This window comes from Chinchilla lanigera, unplaced genomic scaffold (genome assembly GCF_000276665.1).
Source record: "Chinchilla lanigera isolate Chin_1 unplaced genomic scaffold, ChiLan1.0 scaffold00022, whole genome shotgun sequence".
Classification (NCBI taxonomy): domain Eukaryota; kingdom Metazoa; phylum Chordata; class Mammalia; order Rodentia; family Chinchillidae; genus Chinchilla; species Chinchilla lanigera.
In genome coordinates this window covers 8,395,459-8,420,819 of record NW_004955423.1, presented here as the reverse complement: position 1 = coordinate 8,420,819, position 25,361 = coordinate 8,395,459, and the positions used below count along the sequence as shown (strand labels likewise).

The 25,361-nt window shown below is 45.3% G+C and overlaps 1 protein-coding gene and 1 long non-coding RNA gene across 2 annotated transcripts; one reads left to right on the top strand and one right to left on the bottom strand.

Annotated features, from left to right (window-relative positions):
• Positions 1–1,790: 1,790 nt before the first annotated feature.
• On the top strand, positions 1,791–4,322 carry Cyr61 (cysteine-rich, angiogenic inducer, 61). Its single transcript, XM_005385136.2, has 5 exons — positions 1,791–2,064; positions 2,380–2,593; positions 2,931–3,287; positions 3,412–3,620; positions 3,739–4,322. The coding sequence occupies exons 1-5, from the start codon at positions 2,002–2,004 to the stop codon at positions 4,039–4,041; spliced, it is 1,146 nt and encodes a 381-aa protein (XP_005385193.2). The 5' UTR covers positions 1,791–2,001; the 3' UTR covers positions 4,042–4,322.
• Positions 4,323–20,162: 15,840 nt separating this feature from the next.
• LOC102023815 lies at positions 20,163–23,441 on the bottom strand. Its single transcript, XR_260960.1, has 3 exons — positions 23,207–23,441; positions 21,857–21,931; positions 20,163–20,288 (listed from the first exon to the last, which is right to left on the bottom strand). It is a non-coding gene; the product is annotated as an uncharacterized LOC102023815 (long non-coding RNA).
• Positions 23,442–25,361: the final 1,920 nt, after the last annotated feature.

The window sequence follows — 25,361 nt, the reverse complement described above, 5'->3', positions numbered from 1 at the left end:
TTTCTCCCCACCTCCTCCCATCCTATACTGCGCCTACTCCTTCCCCACCCCCTCTCTTAGAAGGAAACAATGCGATGCTAAGGCAGGAAAAATAGTTTCTAATTAATAATTGATGGATTGGCTTGCAGTGGGAGGCAGGGCTCAGACTTTCCTCCCTTTATTTGCATAACACCTGACAACCCATTGTCTTGAAAAGTCCCCACCTCCAGAGAGCCTTACAGATCCTACGCCCTCTAGCAAATACCTCTTGGAGTTATGAAAGGGCACTTTTGAATGAATGAACTTAACTCTTCCCTGCAACTGTTCTCCTTCCAGTGTGTTCTCATCCCCTGCTCATCAGAACCATTCACAGAAAATTCAACACTAAAGGCCTTTCTAAGCAAGACTGCCTGAACTGTGATGACTGCATAGCCCTAAATATTTTTTAAAGAGTCATTATCCTAGAGAATATGCAAAGGGGGGGCCTGACATGATTTTTTAATTTGAAGTACACAAGATGACTTTTGAAACTTTCAGGGAAAGTTCATCCATCACACTAATGGTATTGGTGATGCTCACGTAATGTGCTTTGTGAGAGTGCTTGTGTGTGCCTTGTGGGTAGAAAAAGTTCTTAAAATCTGTTAACATTTTTATTACACAGTTACAGCCTAAATCCGTAGTTTCTCTACTTGGAGAGAAAGGCACTGCAATTCACTTGAAATGGAAAGTTTCCAAGTGGTCCCAAGGAAAATAGTTAAAGACCCGGCAATCTTTTCAGCTTTAAGGAGGCTGCTTTTTTCCAGAGATTCATCGGGCACGGTGGTACTGCTGGAATCTGTTTTGGCCTGGCAATATTCGCAGGTGATGATTTCGAGCCAAATCACTCCACGGTGGTCCCCTCGACTCCTGGCTGGCTGCTCAGTTCCCATCGCCGCCTGCCCGCGGAGGGAGGCAGGGAGGGCTTACCCCGACTCCCGCATCCGTGAGGAAGTTTAAGTCAGCCTCCCGGAGAACTCCCAGCGTTCGTTTCCTCTTGGACTTCCAGCCCAGGCAGTGGGCTGGAACTAAAGTGGGAACCTCCGAAAACAAACACGTACAACATACCAAAAAGAGGAAGGGGGGCGGGGAGGGGGGAAGACCTCTGCCTGGGAATTTGCCAGACGAAGAGGGAAGTTGACCCCCCTCTTCTCATTCATAAATGCCACTGTGGGTATTAATTTGCAATACACTTAACTTGGCTAATAAACACGCCGAAGTTTTGGGACTAGATCCGATCATGCCTGTTTGAAGTCCACAAATAGATTCCTGGCTCCGAGACACATTCCCTCTCCCCGTGGACTTTCTCCGTAGATAACCTGATTCTCACCTTGGTCGTAAACAAGCACAGTGCTCCTCGCTTTCCCGGGTGAGGGCTTCCGCGGCTGCCCATCAACCGGGTATCACCCAACAAAACGACTTTTATTCCTCCCTCTCAGGTCCTCCCACCCTCCCAGTCCAGGCAGAGTTCAGAACTGCACCCCCCAGCCCCCAACCCTCACCGCCGGGGCCACTCCATCACCATCACAAACATCACACCCAAAAGATTCCTCCCAAGTGGAAATCGTTATTTCAAGTGGAAAAACGGACTGTTTTCTTGATGGGTCCTGTCCGCCCCCCTCCCTCCCAAAAGGTGCAATGGAGCCAGGGGAGGCGCTTGGCAGCGGCCCGCGCCAACCAACATTCCTGAGATGTTTGAGAATTCTGGAACGCGCAGACAGAGCCGACGTCACTGCAACACGCGGCGCCGCTGCTGGCCGGTATAAAAGGCGGGCTCCGAGCGCCTGGGCAGACCGCGAGCGAGAGCGCCCCCGAGCAGCGCCCGCATCCTCCGCGCCTCTCCGCCAGGCCCTCGAGAGAAGGACGCCCTCCGGAGCCGCGCCGCCTCGGCCTCGCCTGCCCGCCCTCCAGCCCTCCCGGCCCTCCGCGCACCACCTCCTTGGCGCCCGGTCCGCCGCGCTCGCCCGGCTCCTCCTGCGCGCCACAATGCACCCCCGCACCGCCCGGGCGCTCGCCGTGGCCGTCACCCTTCTCCACTTGGTCAGGCTGGTGAGTTGGACTCTCTTGTGCCACGGCTTCCCCGTCCGCTGTCCATCCCGTTCCCGCGTAGCAGATTTCCCCAAGGTAGCAAAAGCTAGACTGAAAGGTTTGCGGGTGTTTGGAGGTAGCTGTTTCTTTAAGCCCCCTGAAGACGTGTCAGGGGGCCTCTTAGTGAACGCAGCGGCCGGGGAGTTGGAGCTGGCCGGATGGCGATCAGGGGTTGCTAGTCCGCAAAACCAGAGTCCCGCGTCCCTTCCCGGGGCAGCCTCGGCGCCTCTCCTGCGCACCGCACCGCGTCTCACGCGCCTCCTCTCCCGCTTCCAGGCGCTCTCCACCTGCCCCGCCGCCTGCCACTGCCCCCTGGAGGCGCCCAAGTGCGCCCCTGGAGTCGGGCTGGTCCGAGACGGCTGCGGCTGCTGCAAGGTCTGCGCCAAGCAGCTCAACGAAGACTGCAGCAAAACGCAGCCCTGCGACCACACCAAGGGGCTGGAATGCAATTTCGGCGCCAGCTCCACCGCTCTGAAGGGGATCTGCAGAGGTAAGATGCTTGTGGTTTGGCCCCTTTAAAAAAATAATAGTCCCCATAGTCCAGAAGTTTAGTAATTTTGAGACCATGTATGGTGATGCTTTGTTGTTGGTAGCTTGGCAGAAAGGCACATGATTTCAGCAGTCTGGAATGCAATTCAGTGTGTCTGGGCCCAACGAAAAGCGCATACGGAAAAGTGATTCCTGACTAACTTATTGTTCTGGTCTGGAGTCTCCGGGGAATTGTAGGGAACTTTACCATAAATTGAATTTAACAGCAGAAAATATGTATGAGTTTCAGGTCCTGGTTGGGATTCTTAAATTCATCTCTCTCCCTTTCTCTTTTCCAGCTCAGTCAGAGGGCAGACCCTGCGAGTACAACTCCAGAATCTACCAGAACGGGGAGAGCTTCCAGCCCAACTGTAAACATCAGTGCACATGTATTGATGGCGCCGTGGGCTGCATTCCTCTGTGTCCTCAAGAACTCTCTCTTCCCAACCTGGGCTGTCCCAACCCCCGGCTGGTCAAAGTCACCGGGCAGTGCTGTGAGGAGTGGGTCTGTGACGAGGATGGCGTCAAGGACTCCATGGACGACCAGGACGGCCTCCTCGGCAAGAGCCTGGGATTCGATGCTTCGGAGGTGGAGTTAACGCGAAATAATGAATTGATTGCGGTCGGAAAAGGCGGCTCCCTGAAGCGGCTCCCTGGTAAGTGGAGACTGAATCTTTAAGTGCTGTCCTGAAATACATTCCTAGTCTGAAACCGAATGGAGATGAATGTGTGTGTGTGTGTCAGTCTGCCTCTGAGAAGTCTTGTGCTCTATCTCTCTAGTCTTTGGCATGGACCCGAGAATCCTTTACAACCCTCTGCATGGCCAGAAGTGTATCGTTCAAACAACTTCATGGTCCCAGTGCTCAAAGACCTGTGGAACTGGTATCTCCACACGCGTTACCAATGACAACCCTGAATGCCGCCTGGTGAAAGAAACCCGGATTTGTGAAGTGCGGCCTTGTGGACAGCCTGTGTACAGCAGCCTGAAAGTAAGTTCTTTCAGGGACTTGTACACTGTTCCCTGGCAGGTGGGTGGGATGCGACCCTCTCTTTCACGAAAGGGAAGTATCATCCCTGACTTGCTTTCCCCCCCCCTCTCCCTTACAGAAGGGCAAGAAATGCAGCAAGACCAAGAAATCCCCTGAACCCGTGAGGTTTACCTATGCTGGATGTACGAGTGTAAAGAAATACCGACCCAAGTACTGCGGCTCCTGCGTGGACGGCCGGTGCTGCACGCCCCAGCAGACCAGAACTGTCAAGATGCGCTTCCGCTGCGAAGATGGGGAGACGTTTTCCAAGAACGTCATGATGATCCAGTCGTGCAGATGCAACTATAACTGCCCGCATGCCAACGAAGCAGCCTTTCCCTTCTACAGGCTATTCAATGACATTCACAAATTTAGGGACTAAACGCTACCTGGGTTTCCCACGCGAGGGTGGTCAAAGGAGAGAGCGGCCTTTGAGAACCGCCGAGACATGGGTGGGGGCGGTGTGGGTGGAGGGACTCAGTGTAGAAGGGATGCAGCACTCATTCTTGAGTGGCATTAAGGTGTTTGGAAACTGCCTAGGGGGTGGTGCGGATGGGCCGTGTTCGGCGAATACTTTGCTTCATAGTACTGGAGCACATGTTACTGCTTCATTTTGGAGCTTGTGGTGTGGATGACGTTCTGTTTTCTGTTTGTAAATTATTTGCTAAGCATCTTTTTCTCTAGGCTTTTTTTCTTTCGATTCTACAATTGTAATAGAGATAATAAGATTAGTTGGACAATGAAAGCCTTCATCTGTCCTTTGATAAAAGTAAAAGGGAAGGTCTTCCATCCCTTCCTGCAGGCGGCACTCTGTGAGTGTCGGTTAGAGGCAGCTTACCTGCACTCTAAACTGCAAACAGAAATCAGGTGTTTTAAGACTGAATGTTTTTATTTATCAAAGTGTAGCTTTTGGGGAGGGAAGGGAAATGTAATACTGGAATAATTTGTAAATGATTTTAATTTTATATTCAGTGAAAAGAATTTATTTATGGAATTAATCATTTAATAAAGAAATATTTACCTAACAGCGAGTGTGTGCTATTCAATATCTTTAGGAAATACCCAGAATTATTGGGAACAGCCTAGCTCATGCATGTGCAGTTATTTAAATAAAATTTACTGTGTGGCAGGAATGATTTTAACTGCTTTACTGGTATATGACAGTGAATTGGCCTATGAAAGAAAATAGGACAATGACTGCCATTGCAAATCTTTGGAAGAAAAACATATGCATAAAAGTAATCTTTGTAAAATATATACTGAGCATACAGTAGGCATTGCAGGACACACAAGGAATCTGAAGCAAAATTTATGAATTTTTAAAAAAGCTTTGTTTTTATAAAAGTCAGGCCCTAAGGGTCTCCACCACTATGAGATTAGTATGGCAGAGGGCAGCATTTTAAGTATCAAGTTATTGTGTTGTCACTGCAATAGAGACAAGAGAAACCCTTGAATGAAAACAGTCTATAACCAGGACTGCCCACATCTAAATCCACAGGCAAGATTGAGTACGGCTGAACACTTTTTTTGTAATTATATTTTTCCAATACCATTTCTGCAAATGAAGGTAGCAACTTACAAATTCATTCTTGTCTGCCAGCAGGGAAAAAATCATGCAATCTATGGGAGTCAGTTTGTTTTCGATAAATGAGCTTGAAGCACTGTCTTGTGCTAATCCTAATAAGATGGTGATTAGGTAAACATGCTGCTAAATACAAAGGAATGTAAGGAATTTCAAGTACTTTTCCAATAGCAGGAGGACCAAGCTACCCCATCCCCCTTTCCTTTTTATAATATACATTATATTGATGGGAGAGGGAGCAGTTAGATAGAGCTGGCTATCCAGAAGGTCAAAGGCTAGAGGCAGAGCATTCCAAAAAGAAAAGGACCTGAATCATGGGTCTAGCAGAGGTGCAGAAGGCAGCATCAATGTTTGTGAAAATGTTGGTAGGCTGTGTCAGAAAAATCTACATCTTTAGAAAGCACTGACAACAAACCACTTACAGAGAGAAGTTTTCCTTTTATCCTCAGTCTTGGCCCTTGTTCAAATTCATAGTGAATTATTTCAGTCTGCACTTAGTTCAGAGAGAATTTGAATTTTTAGGCAGAAGAGAAAGTGCTTTATGAGGCAGGGAGGAGGACAGGTCCTGGGATTCTGTAAGAGATTTATTCAAAATAGGTTAGTTAATACTGATACTTTGATGAAGACCTACACAAGAACACTGCCTGAGTGTCTGATTTAGAGCCTTATGAAATGCATAAAGGCTAATATAAATGCACTAAGAAAATCTATGGTCAAAAGAATGATTTTGACAGTGTTTTGCCTGAAATATTACAACTTGCGCCTTCTGAATAGTCAGTTTTTTTTCTTGAGGTACTAAAATTTTAAGGTATTTGAGATTTAAACTTCACCTGGTCCAGTCTTGGATGCAGTTAAACTTGTCAGTGTAATTTGTGAAACATAGTCAAAGTATAAGGTTTTGTGGTGCAATCTTGTTGAGCAGACATCAAAATCCATGAGCAAGTGTTACATGTTCCCAAGCCCCGGTCCCAAAATAGTGCCTTCCAACTCTAGGGCCCACAAATTGCTTTTTAACAGAGATCAAGAAGAAATATTTTACAGATCCTTTAATTGTGTGGGGAGGTAATATTTTTTGAATAAACTCAAATGTGAAACAAAGCTAGCACGAGAAAACGGGATCTTCGGGTCATTAATCTCATCCCGATAAATACAATAAAGGTGATATGCAAGTACCAGTTCTATGTATAGTAGAAGTGTTCAATTTGTGTAAATAAAAGATGAATAGAAGCAAATTTTGTTCCTTTTATTTGGCTATAGAAAATACTAAGAAATTAAGCTGGGCATGATGGTGCGCACCTTGGGGGGGAAGCAAGAAGGAAAAAGGATCAGTGAATTCAAGGCCAGCCTGGACTACACAGTGAGACATTGTCTCAAAGAACCAAAAACAAAAACAAAAAAAGAAAGGGAAAGAAAGAAAATCCTATGGAATGAAAAAATAAAAAGTACTTGAGAATGAAATTACAATACTGTATTTAGAAAATATAAGTTTACCTATGTCTGGACTGGAGCTCTACCCACTTCAATTGCTGAGAACACAAAAACAATAATTATGCATCTGCAACATAAAATGGAAGTCATGTGTATGAACATACACATGACATACACATGTATGAACATACTGTGTTATACATGTAACCCAACCACTACCACCACCACCTCCACACAGAGTAAAGACCTCTTCTCACGTTCCAATCCAAAAGATCTTGGAGATCTTGAGGTTTTTTGGGGGGTAAAGATTTAAAAACTGAGGGTTATAGGGTGACTTCAGAATCTTAGGCATTCCATGAATTTTAAGAAATATTCTGTGAGACATTTAGGGACCCAGTAAGTGGTCTCACAGTGATGACGTTTCACATGAGCATTTTGCATTATCCAATTCATGGAGAGCGGCAACTGAATCAAAATTAGCAAACCATATTTTAGCGTCATTTTCCAGCAGTAGGAGCAGATTGCCAGCCTTCTGACACTATTTGAAAGTCAGCTGAGCAGTAACAAATGTCCAGTATGACCACGGTACAGAGCACAGCTGTGTTCTGAGCAGAATGGCAGGTGACGCACTGGAAGGAAGTCCACACTAGAAGTGCGAGCTTTGTCTTCTAGCACCAACTCTGCCATTAATTCACTGGGTGACTCTGGGCAAGTTTCTAGGTCATTCTCTCATTTTAAAAGAGGAAAATAGCTTCCAGCAGTTTGTCACTCCCACACCCCACCAAAAACCGTTTTTCACATACTCTCTTTGGTCCACTGGCTGTCATACCTTAAAAACTCTCTCTTCAAATAAATGAATGTGTGAAGTAAAACCTGTCCAGATCTTTCTGAAGTCAAATGCATTCATTGCCATGAAAGTCTTTGAAAACAGGATATTGCTAGACCCCCTTCACCCTCCAAAGCACCCTTGGTGACTGGACACCTACACCTCACTCTACAGGTCCGTACTTTGACCTTACTATACAGCTCTGATATCTAGGCCTCATCAACCTCCTGCCCTAACAGCTGAGACTTTAAAACAAAGTATATTTTTGTAGCATGCGATTCATATGTAGGTCTTATGAACAGATAACTTCTACTTGTGACTTTTAACACTCATCCCTGTAATTTTCTAAAGTACAATTCAACTAATAAGTATTCAGATATGTTTATTAATACTTTATAGTTCCCATATATTCTTCTCATATATACTTTTTTTTCTTTTTTCTTTTTTTTTTTTTGGTACTGAGAATTGAGCTCAGGACCTTGAGCTTGCCAGGCAGGCACTTATGCTGCGGAGCTATATCCCGACCCCTCATATACACTTCTAAACACATCCTTTCTCCAGTGCAAACATCCAAACCTAAGTTGCCATCATCTCTGGTCTCAATTACTAGAAAGGCCTCCTTATTTGTGACATTCTGTAATTTCCAAAGGTGGCTGCAAAAGTTTCCCACTCCACCTGCACTTCTGCAATGTGGCTCTGTTGCCCCAGCCTATCAATAAGTGGGGTCTAGGTCTCCAGCCTCTCGAATGTAGGTGAGCTCTTTGACTACTTTGAGCAAATGAATATGGAGAAGTGATACTATGTGGTAGAGCATAGGGCAGGAGCTCCTACTTCCTTTCTCTCAGAAATGAGCTTCACGTAAGAAGTACAACTCCTCTGAGACCAGCACACTATGAGAAGCCCAAGTAACATGGGCAATGGGTGGACATTTGGAGAAAGAGAAGGTCAAGGATCACTTGGGCATCACACCTGTGCATGAAGAAACCATCTTGGAAATGGGAGTCAGAGATGGGCTGTTCAGATGGATCCTTCCCCTAGCTCCTCACCCACAAAGAAGTGAGCAAATGCAGATGGCAGTTTTAAAATAGTAGGTGTAGTGGATTGATAACTGGTGGGCAACTTATAACCCCCAGCTGAACTGAGTAACTGTGGTGCTGGGTGTGGGAGGCGCACCTGAGGACTGTTGGCAGCAGCATAAGAGGCAGACCTGGAGAAGAAGAAGCGGGCTGTTGGGAGGTGAGAGAGGCTGTGGGGAGCTGGCTTTCCTGATGAACTTGGCTGTTTTCATCCTCCGAGGAGCTCGGGACCTCGCTGGCACTGAGAATGGCTTCAGTTCACTTTGGAGAGCTCTGGTCCTCACTTTGAGCATCGCTTCCTGGTTCTGGAGGGGAAGATGGTGCACTGCCAGCCTCCAGGAAAAGCTTGCTGCATTGGTTTGCCTGGTGGGAACTCAGCCATCCTGATCATCGGAGGAGCTTGGGACCTCACGGTTGCCGAGGATGGCCGTGGTACCTTTTGCGGGAGTTGTGGTTCTTCTGAGCATCACTTCCTGGCTTCAGTGCAGATCCCTCAGCCTGCTAGCACAGGTCCTTCTTCCTGCTGGCACAGACTTTGTAGATTCCACCACTGACCTTTGGGCCTTCCCAGCAGATCTGTGAAACAGGCCTTCAGGAGACGTTGTCATGGGCTCTGGGCCTCCAGTTAGATTCGTGGAAGGCATTGTTATGAGCTCTGGGTATTCAGCTCAACTCATGTAGGACATTGTTGTGGGATGCAGGCCCTCAGCTGGATTCCTTGGTCTTAGTGTGTGGACAGATTCCCTCTTTTGTATACTGTTCTTTGGGTGACTATTATAAATAATCACACGAAATATGTGTCCTGTATTATATTGTTCCCCTTGCAAAATAAGCCCCAAACCGACACAGTAGTGGACATTCTTTGGAAACATCACTGGTTTCCATTCTTGCCTTCCCATTTTACTTAAAGGAACCAGAGAAACTCTTTATTATTTTTTTTTTTTTGGTTTTTCTCCGGTACCGGGAACCGAACTCACGACCTTGCGCTTGCCAGTCAGGGGCTTTTGCCGCTGAGCTAAATCCCCAGCCCCCAGAGAAACTCTTTAAAAATGTAAAACAGGCTATGGTCATCCCTGGAGCTGGGGATGTAGTTCAGTGGTAGAGTGCTTGTCTAGCTTGCATAGGGCCCTGGGTTCTATCCCCAGCACCAAAACATACCAATGGAAGAATCTATCAGTCCTTTGTTTAAAGGCATCAAACGGCTTGCCATTGCCCTTGAAATAAGATTCAGCTTTTTACTTGGCACACAGTCCAAGGCTCTGCCTATTTTGTCAGTCACTCACCACACTTGCACTTGATGGTACCTCTTCTTTGAAAAAAATCAAGCGGCCACTCAGGGCCTTTGCAGTGATTGTTCCTCAAATGTCCCTTCCATGACCCAGACCTTTTCTTCTCATGCAGATCTGAGCATAATTCTCCCTTCTTTAAAACCTTCCCTTACTACCCAGTGCAGAGCCATTGATTACACCAAGAAGTTTTATTTTTGTCATAGCACTTAGCAATACCTGATGTGTTCTTGCTTGTTATGTCTTCCCCTTCTAGAATAACCTCTGTGGGAGTAGAAATTTTTGTCAGTCTTTTCTACCAGCATAAAAATATCACTTGACATTGTGCCTGGCATAGATAGTCATTAATTTTTTTGTTTTGTTTTGCTTTTTGAGACTGTATCTCAGTATATAGTCCAGGCTGGCCTTGAACTCACTATGTAGCCAGGCTAGCCTTAAACTTGTGGTGATCCGCCTGCCTCAGCATCCCAAATGCTAGGATTACAGGTGTGCACCAACAGGCCTGGCCAATACTCATTAATTTATGGAATAAATATTGTCTCAGGCTGGAGCTAAATTAGAAGGTACCCCCCCACACACACACACGAAGTCTTCCTTCTAGTTCATTTTAGATTTTTCTCTAGTTCAATATCCTCTCCCTCTCTCTCTCCCTCTGTCTTTCGCTTTGTGCCATATATCCAATCAACAGACACTGGTCTGATACTACTGTATCAACTACACAGTGCAGTAGTTGAGGAAGCAGCAGGGTTCCTAGCTTTGCTATAGGGCAGGTGTACATGTAAGCAAAATTGAGCTCATATTAGGCTCAGCTACAAGCAACAGACAACCCAAATAATCATGGCTTCAGCAGCATAGAAGCTGATTTCTTCCTCATGGAAAAATCCAGGTAGTCAGTGCAGTGTTGACAGGATACCCCAAGGTTTCAAACACTAAAGCCTCTGCTATCTTGTCACCTCAGAGGTATGGCCTCAGTGCCCTGGTTTCCGTCATCACGACACTGGCTTACCTGGCTGCAAGGAGGCTGGGGAAAGCAGCTCTTATTCCGGGTGGCCATGCACTTGGTGAAACCCAGGGCTTCTGTGATTATAAAGGGAATGATGGATCGTGGGAGATGCAAAGTAGTCTATACACAACCTCAAAAGAGGCTGTAACAAGTACAAGGGAATAGAACTGGGTGGAGGAGAGTTGCCAGCTGCCCCGGGGTTGGGATCAAGGAAAGCTTCCTGGAGGAGCTGTTACCTCAGCTTTGTTTTTAAAGATAAGCGGGTTGGAAACCTTTTGAAAAGCCTTTGTGTTCAAGTTGAAAGTTGCTGGGTCCCTGATACCGTTCCCTTTGTGGCCTGAGAGCTCCTCCTTGGAGCAGTGGGAAACCTTCTGCAGCTGCGGACCTGGCAGGACTCTGTCCTTCACCCTAAGTCAAAGGCTGCTCTTTCCTGTGGCCCTTCATGCGTATCTGCACTGCAGCAATGAGACCAGCACACAGTGACTGGCTATTTCCCTACCATATTTTAAACTCCTCCAGACTATTGTCAGTGAGTGAGTACCAACTAAGAATGGATTGAAAGGAGTTGAAGAAATATCCTACAGCAGCATTGGAGAAGATAAAACAAGTATGTTCCACAGAGCCCCATGGCAGAGTTCCTAAGCTGGTAGCTCAGGTGAAATTTGGTCAATAGGCATGTTTTGTTAGCACAGAGAGGGTTATAAAATCTGGAATGGTTGCCAGTGTTTGAGAACTGAGAAGTTAAAAAGAAGTCCAAATTTGTGGTTTCTTTTGAAAACCTCATACATATGGGCAATGGTGGACCATAGTTTCTACATGGCAATTTCTACATGGTGTGAGCTGAGTTGGCAGCGTTCTCTTTCAGAGTGGGTGCTGAGCTTGCTAGCATAGAGAATAATGGAGAACATTCAGGTGTGTGTGTGTGTGTGTGTGTGTGTGTGTGGTTATTGTTGTTGGGGGAGTTGAAGGTCAAGAAGAGATGCTCTTCAAAAATCTAGGGATTTTCTAAGAAAGATGCAACCTACAGTATTATACTACCCCTTCTACTATGAAAGTGCTTTCAAAGCCGGGCATGGTGGTCCACACCTGTAACACCAGCACTCTGGTAGTCTGAAGCGGGAGGACTGCAAGTTTGAACCAGCCTGGGCCAGTTAGAAACTTAACAAGATCCTGTCTCACAAAAGGGGCAGAGGACTGGAGATGTAGCTCCTGGGTTCAATCCCCAGTACTAGGGAAAAAGTGCTCAGAAAAATAATTTGAGACAGGGTAATGTTGTTATAAATCCAGGAAAGAATAGAGACCATGCTCTGCTGCTGCACATACCCCCACCCCCTAGCTTCCTTTCCTAATTCTGGTCTGTGTATTTTTGTCAAAAAGTGTGCCTATTCCATTTATAATACCATGTCACATTTTCCAACTGACACCGGATGAGTTAATCAACAATATACACAGCATCCTGAACCTGCACTGAACTTAACCATCTATTTTTATAGTAACCAAAGGGAGTTCCCAGAAGAACTGCTTCAGATAGCCAGGGGATTTGCTCTTGAATTTTTTTTTTTTTTTTTTATGACTCAAAGTCCTTTCTTCAAATAAATAATATTTGTTTTGCAGAAGCATTCAGTGAACATCAAAGCAATAGAGGACCTGCCTTAGTAGTCACAATTGCTTAGCCAGCAGAAGAATGGAAGGTAGATCTCAGAGGATTTGCCCTCTGAACTTATCCCTGACAGAGATATTAGGGAAACAGGGAGACACTTGAGTTACAGAGAAGTCTGGGCATTAGACAGGTTCTTGGTGTCAACATGGCCCCTCGGAAGACTTCTGCCAATGGATTTCCTAGAGGTGAGTCAGTACCATCAGTGCCCCATTCCGAGGGTGACACCTTTCTCCGGCAAACAATGATTCAACATGGTGAAAACTTGGACATTCTGTTAAGGCAATTTGCTAGTTAAAATAACGGGCAAAACTTTTGGGGAGGTCCTTTCTCTTTCCAAAGTTAGTTTGTTCTTGGAAAGAGGCCCATGTCTGTAACTGACCTCTTGTATTTAAAATCATACTTGGCCATTTAAAACCCTTTTCATGTTTGGGTTTTCTTGGTGTTTGTCTTTCCAAAAGGAAGGAATACTTACAGAAATTTAATATTCTAAGAAATACAAAATAAAAAATTAGTAAACTCCATTTCTCACCCTTTCTCTCTCCCTCTCTGTATTCTTCCTTTATCCCATCCTCTCTCTTTCTCCATCTCTCTCTCTCTCTCTCTCTCTCTCTCACACACACACACACACACACACACACACACACCACAAGTACAGAGAGCCACTATTAAATGTATATTTTTAGAGATTTGGGGGTACAAATAATAAATTAAAAATTGACTATTAGCAGAAATTGACATTTACTTTACCTTGGAAGTCCTCTTATGCTGATTCATGTAGTTCTCTGTAACAGTGTCATGGGATTTCCTTCTACTCCTGATGTCCCAAAATTTTTTAACTACTTGGTGTGTCAAGTGCTATTAGATGGCCACCCCATGGTCATGCTCCATTCCCTTGAGCTCCTGCTAGCAGAGCCCCAATTTTGTTTGGGTGTTGCCCTCTCACGTGCTCAGCAAAGTCAATCCTCTGTCTGCACCCTCAACTATAGGCTTGCATCAGGGCTGGCTTACATCACCATGACTGCTTCATTTTTGTGTTGTGTCAGTGGTCAATTCTGAGCCTTGATCAGTGATACTGAAGGAGACATCGTATGTGGAGACAGGAAACTCCTGAGGAAGGCTATCCTTAATAATAAAAACAGGCTAGGAGACGAAATGCTTTTTCTCTTGGTGGATTCACCCCTCTTGACCTGAGGAAGAAGTGTCACTGACACACTGAGGAGGTGGAGCAGAAAGGGTTCCCAAGGAGACCTCAACTGCTGAATCTCCCATTGTGGATCCCACCTCTCTTTTCAGGAGTGATAATAACCCCCCCCCCCCAATTGTGTAAGCTATTTTGCTTGTTCCTTGCGGCTTAAACCATCCTAACTGATACACTTGACTCTTTTTTGATGCCAAGGCACTTAATAAATAAGTGATGTCTACATCTTAAGGAGAAGAAAGTACTTTTAGATGTGAATGAATGAATAAACTAAAAATAAACAATGTTTGGCAGGAATTTAATTCTTTCATTAATTTACCTAACATGTACTGTGTACATAGCACACGACAGGGCACAGGCCAGGTAGATATGGTTAATATGCAAGGAAATAATAAGACATGTTTCCTGGTCTGAAGGAGGTCACATCTTGCAAAGTAGCCATGTGTACAAATAATTTTGGTGCATAGTAACAGTGTCAGAGAGCCTAGTAAAATGAGGGCATGAAGGGTAGTCAGAGAAACCAGCACAGAGGCCAAAACATCTGAACTGGGTCTTGAAGGATAAACAGGAATTTGTTACTTGGCATTACCTCTCAGACTGGAAAACACCATAGCATTTAAAGCCTGGGGGTACACTCAAAGTTGGCAAATTTATAGCATCAGGCAAGATCTTAGTAATAACAGAAATTTTGCAACTTTATAGCTAAGGAGAGGAAAAGTAGTCCTCAGCAGGGACCTAGGGAATATGGGCCTTAGTAATGGGAACAGACCTATCCCTTCCATAGGAGTTACCTTTGGAAATCACCCACAGTAATAAGAACTGCCAGCCTGCAAACGGTGAGTTGGTATTGGTACCACCAGTAATAAGCTGGGAATGGTCAAGCGAGGCAGTACATCACACCAGCAGGAGACAGGAGCAGTCTGCTTGCCCCACATGACACCTCAAAATGACAGCCTAGGCCACTAGTGGGTCACCTGAGGCAGTCCCAAGTGACTACTTGGATACAGCAGCAGGCAAAAAGCCCAGAGAGAAGAGGTCTGGATGACTTAGTTACCGCCACCTGACGCTTTTGTGTTTGTGCCACGAGTCAGATTCCTTCAGGCTGGTCCCTTAATGGCTTCCGGTTCCTGCTGGGGTATTTCTTGTGCTTACCAATAGCTTCACACAGGTTTCTTGTCTCGGGTTCTAAAGGCTGCAGTAATTTGACATGTGCATGCGATCTTAGGGGCTAGTCCCTGCCAGATCACCTATTCCTCCTGATGCAAAAGAACTGTCGTAATTGAACTCACCATCCAAGTGAATATCAAGAGAAGGCTCACCTACATAGCGACCATCTTCACATTCTGTATGTGCAAGAGTGATAAAGTAATCACAGTCTTTGTGTGCTGTATTCATAACTGAATTGGAGGATTTGGCCTACATTATTATGTCAATACACTTGATCTGAGCCACTCCATATAGCTCACATGCTCCTAAGAATGTATTTAACCCCCATGGTCATTCTCAGGCTTTGCCTAAGTGCTGTCCGTTCCCTGTATGCACCCCTATGTTAGAAGCTGGATACCTTGGCACGCTGTATAAACACAGCTGTTTAAATAAATAGAATATGGCAGTGGTTCAGCCCCAGCAACAGGAGCTACTGCTGTTTTGGGTGAGGAATGGGGAAGCCAAAAAAAGAAAGGGAAGAAATCCCCTGTAACATTAGATAGATTGTAAGAAATTTTTCTGAATTTTGGCCAACGAGCCAAGATTACCAGTCACATTGCACTCGTTTTGTGATAAATGTTTGGCCTCAGTCACAGAAACTTACTTATTTACATATGTCTATCTGTACAGGCCACATACACAGAGGTATGTGGTACCTCTGTATATGTACACAGAGCTGTTTATATCCCTGTTATAGGTCAGGCCCTGCAAGAAAGTCTAGGGGCACAGATGGCCAATGGCTTGCCATCAGGGAGACAGAGAATCAATATCAATTTCATCAAGTCCTTCAAATGCTGCTCCTGGGGCCTGTTGTTGCTGGTTTCCTTGCGGCCCACGTGCTAGGCCAGCACCACTTCCCACTTCAGAATGGAGGAAGGGCAAAGGCACTCTGGCCCAGCTTCCTTGAATAGCTATGGAGAAGGAAACTTACTGCTTATGACACATACTCTTTGCAGAGGGAAACCAAAGGGGTCTATAAAGAGGGCCAATTTTATCTTCAAACAGCAAATCCCACTTGGGTTCTGTAGCATTAAACTATTGCTTAGTACTTTCATATACTCCATCTTATCTGTGTGAGACATTGGTGACTGCAAGATATTCCATCGTTTTATATACTATGAAGAAAAAGCCAGCCAGTTAAACTATGTCATGCCATCTGCTGTAAGATGCAGTTCAGAGCTGTTAAAGAGGGGGGAAAAGCTTTCTAGGATCAATGAAGTGTAGAAGCTTGTCTCTCCTGCTAGACTGAGTTCCTAGAGGGCAGAGAACACATTTCACAGGCTTTTAGACTTTTCTTCACCCAGCACAGCATCATGCACAAAGACGGTAGGTACACAGTAAATGCCTGAATGAATCAATGAAAGAATAGGCGATCCAGTCCTGTGTTCTCCCTCTAGGAAAGTGCACGGAGCAATCAACCAGGAAGGTTAGGATAGGGCCTTGTTCTTTCTATCACACAAAACATCAGAAACAGGCTCCAAGGGCCTAGACTGGGCTGGAGTGGATAAGCGGGGAGCTTCCCATCCATGGGCCGTCCAGCACTGGAGCTGCTCACCTTTAGGCCTGGGCAATTAGCTGCTGCCAGACATGCCGCCATGCCAGGTTCCCTGGGGCTTTATTTATGTTTCTCTTGAAAACTGGTGTGTAATATCAAACTCCTGAAAATAAAATCACAGTTTCAGTGGACTGTGGGAGCTGGCTATTTAGAGGAAGCTGCTGGCGAGCTCTCCCAGAGAGTCAATAACCACCTCCAGATCTATCTATTTTATAACTCTGGGTTTGTGTATCCTGTTCCCTTAGCACAAGGCACACCCTTATATTCAGTTTCCCCACAGTAGAGGCTTTGTGCTGGGTCAGCGGCTTGCAAGGTTTTTGCCATGACTGGCCTCTGTCCCTGGAGGGTTCCTGTTCTGTTCAGGTCCCAGTTAGATCAAACCCCTTTCCCCAGGTACCCCAGATCTTCCATTGTGGAGGGAGCAAATGGAAACCATATTTTGCTTTGTGAAGTTTCCTTTGTGAAGTTATTACTGACCAGCATTGCATTCCAACTTTCTTAAAATGGATCACAGAGATAGTGCAGGTGCGTTCACTGTCCGGAGCAGAGTAAGTGTGTGGTGGGAGAAGGAGCTCACATCCTACACTCAAGCCAGGTAGGGTGAGCATCAGAGGCACTTCAGGTTCTGAACCACCTCGCTGGTGGAGAAAGAGATGAACAAGATTTGGCTGCTGGCCTCAAGGAACTCACAGTCTGTTTGCAGTGACTTGGGCTGTACAATACAATGCTGCTCTGAGGCTGCCTCACGTGGGGTTGGTGGAGCTTTCATGTGGGGTAAAATCTGCAAGTTGGGTCTCAGGAAAAAAAGGGCAGAGGAAAGGACAGATAGTGGGACAGCATGTGCAAAGGAGCAGGGGTGAAGTGCCTGGGGAGCCCACACAGTGGTGAGCCAGCAGGACCTCTGCGGTGGCCCTCTATTCCCACCCTGAGAGGGCGACAGTGAGGTGGAAGGCTTGCCTTGACTGAGCCCATTACTGCAAGGTCTGTCTCCAGAGAGTCCCCAGCTTGGACCTCGCTGATCTCCTGTTTCCCATGAGCCTGTGAACCTGCCATCCCCTCTCTTGTTCTAATACTGTGGAAGAAAGAATTTCTTCCCTGTTGTTTTGCAAGCCAGATGAGAGGAGCAGGAAAGAGCCAGTTAGGAGTCCCAATGAAGGGCCCAGTACAGGGCCATAATACTCAATCGGAAATACCAAGTGACTTCCTTATCTTTACCTGGTCTCCGTCGCTGGTGCTTCATAAATTGTCACACGCTTGTGAAATCTACATCCTCATATTTACTGGAGGTATGCGAAGTAACTCCCAGAAGATAGAAATTTTCATAGACCTCTTCAAAGTAGTGAGTTACATCAGATGCAGCACTTATTTGTCTCTTAATCTTCAATTCTTCCTAGCCCTAATTTCTGGGCTCAGTCTCCTGGGCTAAATTATGAAGCTTGGAGCAAGCTTTCTCATTATCAGTAGATAATTTCCCCACTGACTATCACCAGGAAGATCTCAGCTATTATGCTTCTCAATACTGTTTGGTCAGGATAAGGGTGACAGAACTCAAGGGATGGATTGTGGGGCCTTACATGTGGGAGAGACTCAGAGGATCATGGCCCTGTCAACTGCTAGAATCCCTTCCCACTTCCTCGGAAGGAGGTGATCCAGGCTTTTGGTATGGGCAGAGTTGCCTGATCGGCCTCTTTTTGCAGCTCCAGCCCCAGAAGCATTAGCCATTCTTCTGGATGTTAACTGTAAACCTATCCCTCTATGACTTTCAATAACTGTTTATTGTTCTCTTGCTGGCACTCCTCAGAATGAATTTAACTGTCTCTCAGATGTCATATTTAAAACTTCTGAAATATGTACTCCATCCCCACCTATACTATCAAATTTCTTTTCTTGTTTCCCCAGGGATAAACACTGTGGCTGCAATCTTTCTCCCATGAGCTGGTCTTCAGGCCTTTCTTTCCCCTGGCTGTTTGCATCTAGACATGCTTTAGGTTGTCAAGGTCATTCTAAAAGCTGGGATACTGGTTAGCAGAATTTTCCAGATCTTTCCCAAATGTCAATGGCAGTAAATCTCTCAGCGCTAAGGACTGAAGTGCTTTGTTGTTTCCATATCCACTGCCCTAGTGAACTATGAGCATATACTCTTTTGCCCCAGCCCCCATGTGCTTTAGAAAAGTGTCCTACCAAGGCCCATGCATTGAAGGCTTATCCCCAACCCACTGTGCTATTGGGAGACGGTGGAGACTTCTGGAGAAGGAACCTAGTGGAGGAAGTTAGCCCGTTAGGGGCATGTCCTAGAAGGGGATATTGGGACTGCTATCTTACCTCTTTTTTCTTTTGTTTCCTGGTTGCTTTGAGGTGACTAGACCTCCTTCACCATGTACTTCCACCATGGTGTTCTATGTCACCATAGGCCCAAAGTCACAGGGCCAAATGTTCATGGACCAAAACCTCTGAAACCATAAGCCATAATAACCCTTTTCCTTAATAAATCAATTATCCCAGGTATTTAGTTATAGTAACACAGTGCTGACTAATAGAGGCCCCAACACAAACACAGACTTAAATTTCAGAATCCAAGAGGCAGTGTGGTACATGTGGACTACATCATAACTTTCTTGGTATCCCCAGCCCCTAGCACAAAACCTAGCAACCAATAGGTACTTGATAACTATACAGGCAATCAACCAATGTTTTCTTTTAATGAAGACAAAGGAAGCTTGCTTTTAGTTTCTTAGCAGTGAGTCAATGCTTATGACTAACTACAATCTCAAGGTCTGTTTCATGTGACCTTCTATAAGGAGAATCTGTTGCTTCTACTTGTGTTGTTGATTTACCTTGGTGTACATTTTGCACTTGGCATTTGTGTAACAAGCCCTTCCAAAATTTGATGTCTTAAAATAACAATGATTTATTATTTGTCACAATTTTATTTGTGGATGAAGTTCAGCTGGGTTGTTGCTCATGAAATTATTCAGCCTGGTGCAGGCTGGAATGTTCTAGATGACCTCTATTCCTCTGGAGATCTCTTCTTGTAGTTTCTCATCATTGCATATTCTGGCCTGAGCATTTTTATAGCCAATGTCCTGGCTTCTAAAACTTCTAAGAGGATTAGTCCCAGTGTAGAAGCACCTGCTAAAACTCTCTGATTGCTTCACACTTATTGGTCAGACCAAGTCACAAAGTCAAAACAGAGTCAATGTGAGAGGGAACTATACGAAGTCATAGACATAGGGGTTATAGTTCCTTGGGAATGAGGAGTGCTAGAGTTTACCATATTTATGCTGCATGCGGGCAGCTCCAGTGATGATGATCTTGATGATGATGGCGAGGATGACGACAATGGTGATGATATATCATTTATTATCTACTGTGTGTCAGGTTGTTCTTTACTTACTTATGATTTATGTAAAAATTCCAAAGACAGAATCAGTGCTTCCATTTTAGGGACAACATAAGTAAGGTTCAGAGCCTCTTGGTAAGTCTCACAGTTAGCTGAAGACAAGATTTCAACCTAGATTTCCAATTATTCCAAAGCATTTTCCCCCTTCCTTGTCTCTCCCTCTCTCCCTCTTTCTCTTTCTATCAGTCTACTGTTTAATTCAAAGAAATATAACTTCCTGTGTAAAAGGTTTTTTTTCCAGATTTTAATAAACAAGCGAGAAATTGCAGAAATAACAGTTCTCTGCACGTTTAAATCTCATTTTATTCTGTGGTATTTTGGTGTCTTTCTTCTTATACAGCTAACTCCCCTGGGCTGTGAAGGAGCCCTAAAGTGTTGATCATACAGTAAGGCTGGGATGTTTAAATATCTGAAAGAAGTTCAGATAAGACTTTATATACATAGCTATCAGGAAGGCTCCCTATACAAAAAAAAGGGGGTTTGAACTTGAAGCCAGTCTTAACGCCATCCATACTGTCTGGATTGCCAGCTAATTGGCCTCCAAGCAGGGAACTATGCTTTTTTCTTTATCTACTCTGGTAAATTATTAAAGGCTCTTCTGCCCAGGGGGAGATTATTAACTACCTGGGAGGCAACAGAAAGCATCTGGCAGGTGCAGCAAGGTGAACTAGGGCAGCAGGGCTGAGCTTCCTCAGGTAGCTGCCACTGGCCGGCCAGAAGGAGGGAAAGGACACCAGGCAGAAGGCTGGGGTGGGCATGGGCCAGTGGGCAAGAAATAGAGGCAAAGGTGGGGCAGGAGAAGAGGGCCTCCTTTGCTTAGCTTGCAAACCGATTTCAAACTTTTTAGATAATAATCCCATCTGTCTGCTGATGTGCTGGCTGCACTTAGGCACACTGCCTACTTCCTCTCCTGGAGGGTAAAACTGCTGGGTAGCAGCTCTATTACTTGAGGAAGTAGACAGTAGGGCAAGTCCCACACTGTTCAATGGAGAAATGCTTAAGCGGATGACAGGAAGTGAGCATGAATCACAGAACTTCAGCTCACCTGGTCACTCTCCCAACCTCTTCATGACACAGGTGAGGTGAGATCGAAAGGTTCTGTGAGATGTCCAAGGTCACCAACATCCTTACCGCCAGAGATGGGACTAGAACCCACAACTTCTGCCTCCAAGGCAAGGTTTTCCTCTCCAACATGGGTGATGTGGCCAACCTCAGTAGTTTTGAGAATGTTTTGTGTGGGCTGGGCATAGTGGCAAATACCTGTAATCTCAGCATTCTGGGAGGTTGAGGCAAGAGGACTTCAAGTTCCAGCCCAGCCTGGGCAAGTTAGCAACTTCTGAGCTCAAGTCTCAAAATTTTAAAGAATACTGAGGGTGTAGTTTAGCACAAAGGCCTTTGGCTCAATTCCTAGTACTGAAAAAAATGTACCAGGCAGATAGTTGAAAGCCCTTTTCTCTAGGGGTCAAGGGGCCAGAGGGCCTAAATCTTGACCTTTAAGCTAATGATCCACAGCCTAGCTGGATTTACTTCCTCATTCGCCCTTCACTTTTTGTTCCTTTTGGAAAGCAGTACAGCTATTGAAGTGTTCACGGGCATGGGAATCTGCTCTCTCAATTTTTCCATCCATAAAATGGATCTGAGGACAACCTCTCATACCTTCCCTGTTTGGGAATCTTGGAAAAACTTCTGAGGGAATTCTTGTGAGAGAATTTTCTGCAATTTGCCTATAGGGGATGAACTCTGTCCTATGTCTATATCTCTCTATATACTCTATATCTCTGTGCATATACATCTATCTATCTATCTATCTATAGATAGATAGATACAAAAGCATTTTTTGGGGGGGCCTTGTGGATGATATTTTCCTTATGTGGATCTTTATACCTCTTGTCAACCACGGCATTAAACTTGGTGGGGAAAGAAATGGATAACACAGAAGCCAGGGAGAAAGATTTGTCCATGATTATTCAAACTTACTTAATAGACACGCATGCACTCTTCGCTGAGAACAGTGCCTGCGGTGAAGTGTCCCTGCACTGAGGAGGTCACCATCTGTGGGAGAGGTATATAAAACAAATCATTTTAATTCAAGAGGAATGTAGGTGTGGGAGGTGTCATTGCCAGAGAAGGGATTAGCATCCACATTCCCCCACCCAAGGGTCTGACTGTTCCTCAGTCTCAGCCTGAGGAGGCTTAAAGGGTGAGGAGGGCAGACGTGTTTAAAGTAATTTGTGCTTGGGAGCAAGAATTAGGTGGTGAGAGGCAAGCTCACAGCCTGCATAAGCCCAGAGCCCTGCGTTCTAGTGGAGGATGAGCTGACCAGGGCTCAGGGAAAGGCCTTCCAGGTGGAAGAAAAACCCTGGGTAAGGCAGGGCGGTGGTGTCAGGGGCTCAGAGCAGGAGCAGCACAGGCGGAGCTTGGCCCTCACGTTCTTCCTGGTGGGGGGGCCTCCCAAGGACATTCTGCCTCAGCTTCTAATTGTCTGAGGTCACCGAGCCTCCTGAAAGCATCTCAGGAATGTGGAGGCCTGACTCATTCTCTTCCTTGAGTTCACAGTCTGAAGTTCATAAAGCCGCTTTCCCCTTTAGTCATTCTTATTCAAACATCGGCCCACATGCTTCACAGATGGAGCTGGCCGGTGGGAGGAATCTGGGGACACATTTTTTTGCTGGGGATGTGAAAGGAGATGGAAGAGTTAAGGAGATCAGGAGCAGCCATTCACCAGGAGCTGGGCTTTTGGGCAGGGGCTGACTAAATGCGTAGGGAACGGCTGGCTTGTTCAGAGCGTGGAGGCTGGAAGGAAAAGCAGAGGAAGTCAGCCTCTCTCTGCAGCAGTATCATTATCTGAAAACAGGTACAACAGTCATAGCTACTTCCGGCACTGTGATAAGGACTGACCGAGTCAGTCCATAGAAAGTACAGTACTGCCTGACACATAATAGGTGCTCAGACAACACTAGTTCGGTATATATTGTTGCTTATTATCCACAGACTCAGTTTTCTGAGCATTAATGGAGGAGAAAGGAAGTCTTCTGGGAATAGGATTCTGTGGGATGAGCTGGAAAGGATGTCATTTGCTGCAGTGGGGAGCTGTCTGGGTGAGCAGGACTGAGGGCAGGCCAGCCACAGCGGAAGGCCTTGCCAAGGCCAGGGAGAAGAGCAACCTGAGGGTCACATCTGGCCAGGTGCTAAAAGCAAATTGTTAACTGACCTATTTCTTCCCTTTGGAAACAGTTATCAACTGCCCAGGGAGTAAACAAAGGGACATGCGGTGTGGCCTGGGCATATAGGTTGCCGGGTATGAGGTCCCAAATTGGCCTTATTTACCTTATTTCTTCTGCTGAGCTGTAGGTAATGAAGTTATCACTGAGGAGGCTGAGAACAGGTTAGATGCTCTATTTTCCTCCTTTGGACTCCAGCTCTTATTAGAAGATTGGAAATGACAGATTTCTAGACCAAGGCCCCCAAACCTCCTGTACCTCCAACCACATGCATGTGCGCATGTGCACATGGGCACACACACACTGTGCCTTCCTTGGAGCTAGTTCTGAGATCTGTCCCAGAAAACATCATCAGTTGTCTTGCCTTAGAGTTCTGAATCTCCATGGTCTGAACCCCTGCTGAGATTCCGTTTAGACAAGAAAATTCTTTCTCTGCCTCACAGGACATTCCATAGGGCAACAAATGTTCTTCTAACTGAGGCAAGGCCTCGGGAAGCCCAGCAGAGATCCTGAGATAGATGTGAAGCACACAGCCCCTGGGGAGTCCTAAAATATGTCACACAGGCACTGTTCTTTCTTTCTTTGACCTCAGCTCCATTGCTCACCCCATCCCACTCCAATGGAAACACTGAGTATCTGCTTCTTGTGTGTGTGTGTGTGTGTGTGTGTGTGTGTGTGACTGCATCAACCAAAAAGTGAGAATCTCACATGAATATGAGAGATCTTTTTCAAAATGTAAAAATAGTCCTAGTGAAAGAGAGAAGTTAAGGGTTTCACTGAAAGAACCCGGATGAAGGTCTTATTGGCTTGAAGAGAAAGACTGCTGAGGAGACAGGAGGTGAGGTCCGTGCTACTTTCCGATCAAGGAGCAGCTAGCATGGGCATTACTTTCTCACTTCATGGGAGGTCACCGGAGAGTTAAGGCAAGGTGATTCTTGGAAGAATGAAAGCTTGGTAGATTCCTTACTATTAATCATTACAATTCTTCAATTTTTTATTAACCAGCTTTTTAAAAAATAATAAATACGTGCTTAAGGTAAATAATTTAAACAGTAAAGAAGGAAATGAGGTGGAAGTAAAATTCCTTTTCTCTACTCCATACCCACCTCCCTTACTCTGAGCACCACTCCCCACTGGAAACCACTATTAACAGTTTCTTCCCGTCTTTCTATTATTGCCCATGTGTGGTCCAGCAGTGTCCTCTGGAATAGATATGGTTATTGTCGCCATGCCCAGATAAGGTCCCCGAGGCAGCGAAAGGCTGGCCTCCTCCCTCTGGTCTCTGAGCAGAATGAGATGTTCTCTCATACTACTCTCCTTACTCACAAGAGGCCTTCCATGCTACTTCCTTTGACCAGAAAGCTCTTCTCATCTTTGCATGGCTGGGTCCTCCTATTTCGGATATATCCTATGCCGTTGTCTCCTTCTCAGAGAGGTCTTTTCTGATCTATTTTTTTTTTTTTATTTTCTGCTTATTTATTTATTTATTTATTTATTGAGACAGGCTTTTACAATACAGTTCAAGCTGCCTTTGAATTCACTATGTAGTCCAGGCTGGCCTCAGACTTGCAGCACTCCCCCTGCCTCAGCTTCCTGAGTGCTGAGATTACAGGTGTGTGCCATCATGCCTGGCTTTTAACTTCTCTATTTAAACAGTCTCAACACCATCATATTCTCCATTCTGACACTCCATGCTCACTACTGTCACCCAGCTCTGAGTACATGTCTAGAACATAGGAGATACTTGCTAAACATGTGATGGATGTATGAGCGAGTACATTAGCTGCGTGTATAATATCCACATAGATGCTCTTTCACAAAATGTTAGTGGATTGGTCTTATACACAGTATTCTCCAACTTGCTTTTCTACTCCATGACATATAATAAAAAATGTTAGTTAATACTTATTAAGCATCTATGTTCCGAGGACTATTTTAAGTGTTTTACATGTATTCTTTCATTTAATTCTGATAACAACTCCATAATACTGTCAGACTTCCTCGATGAGAAAACGAAGACAGACATAGAAATCCGAGATTAAAGCATTGTGTTGGGGGTGTGGCTCAGTGGTAGAGTGCTTGCCTAGCACACTCAAAGCTCTGGGTTTGATCCCCAGCACGAAATAAATAAATAAATGAGTGAATAGAATGAAGGAAGAATGAATAAAAGGATTAAAAGCTTCCTAAAGTTACACAGAAAACATATACATGTTGTTCCCCCCACAACCACCATGCTATTCTCCATCTCTGTAAATCCGACC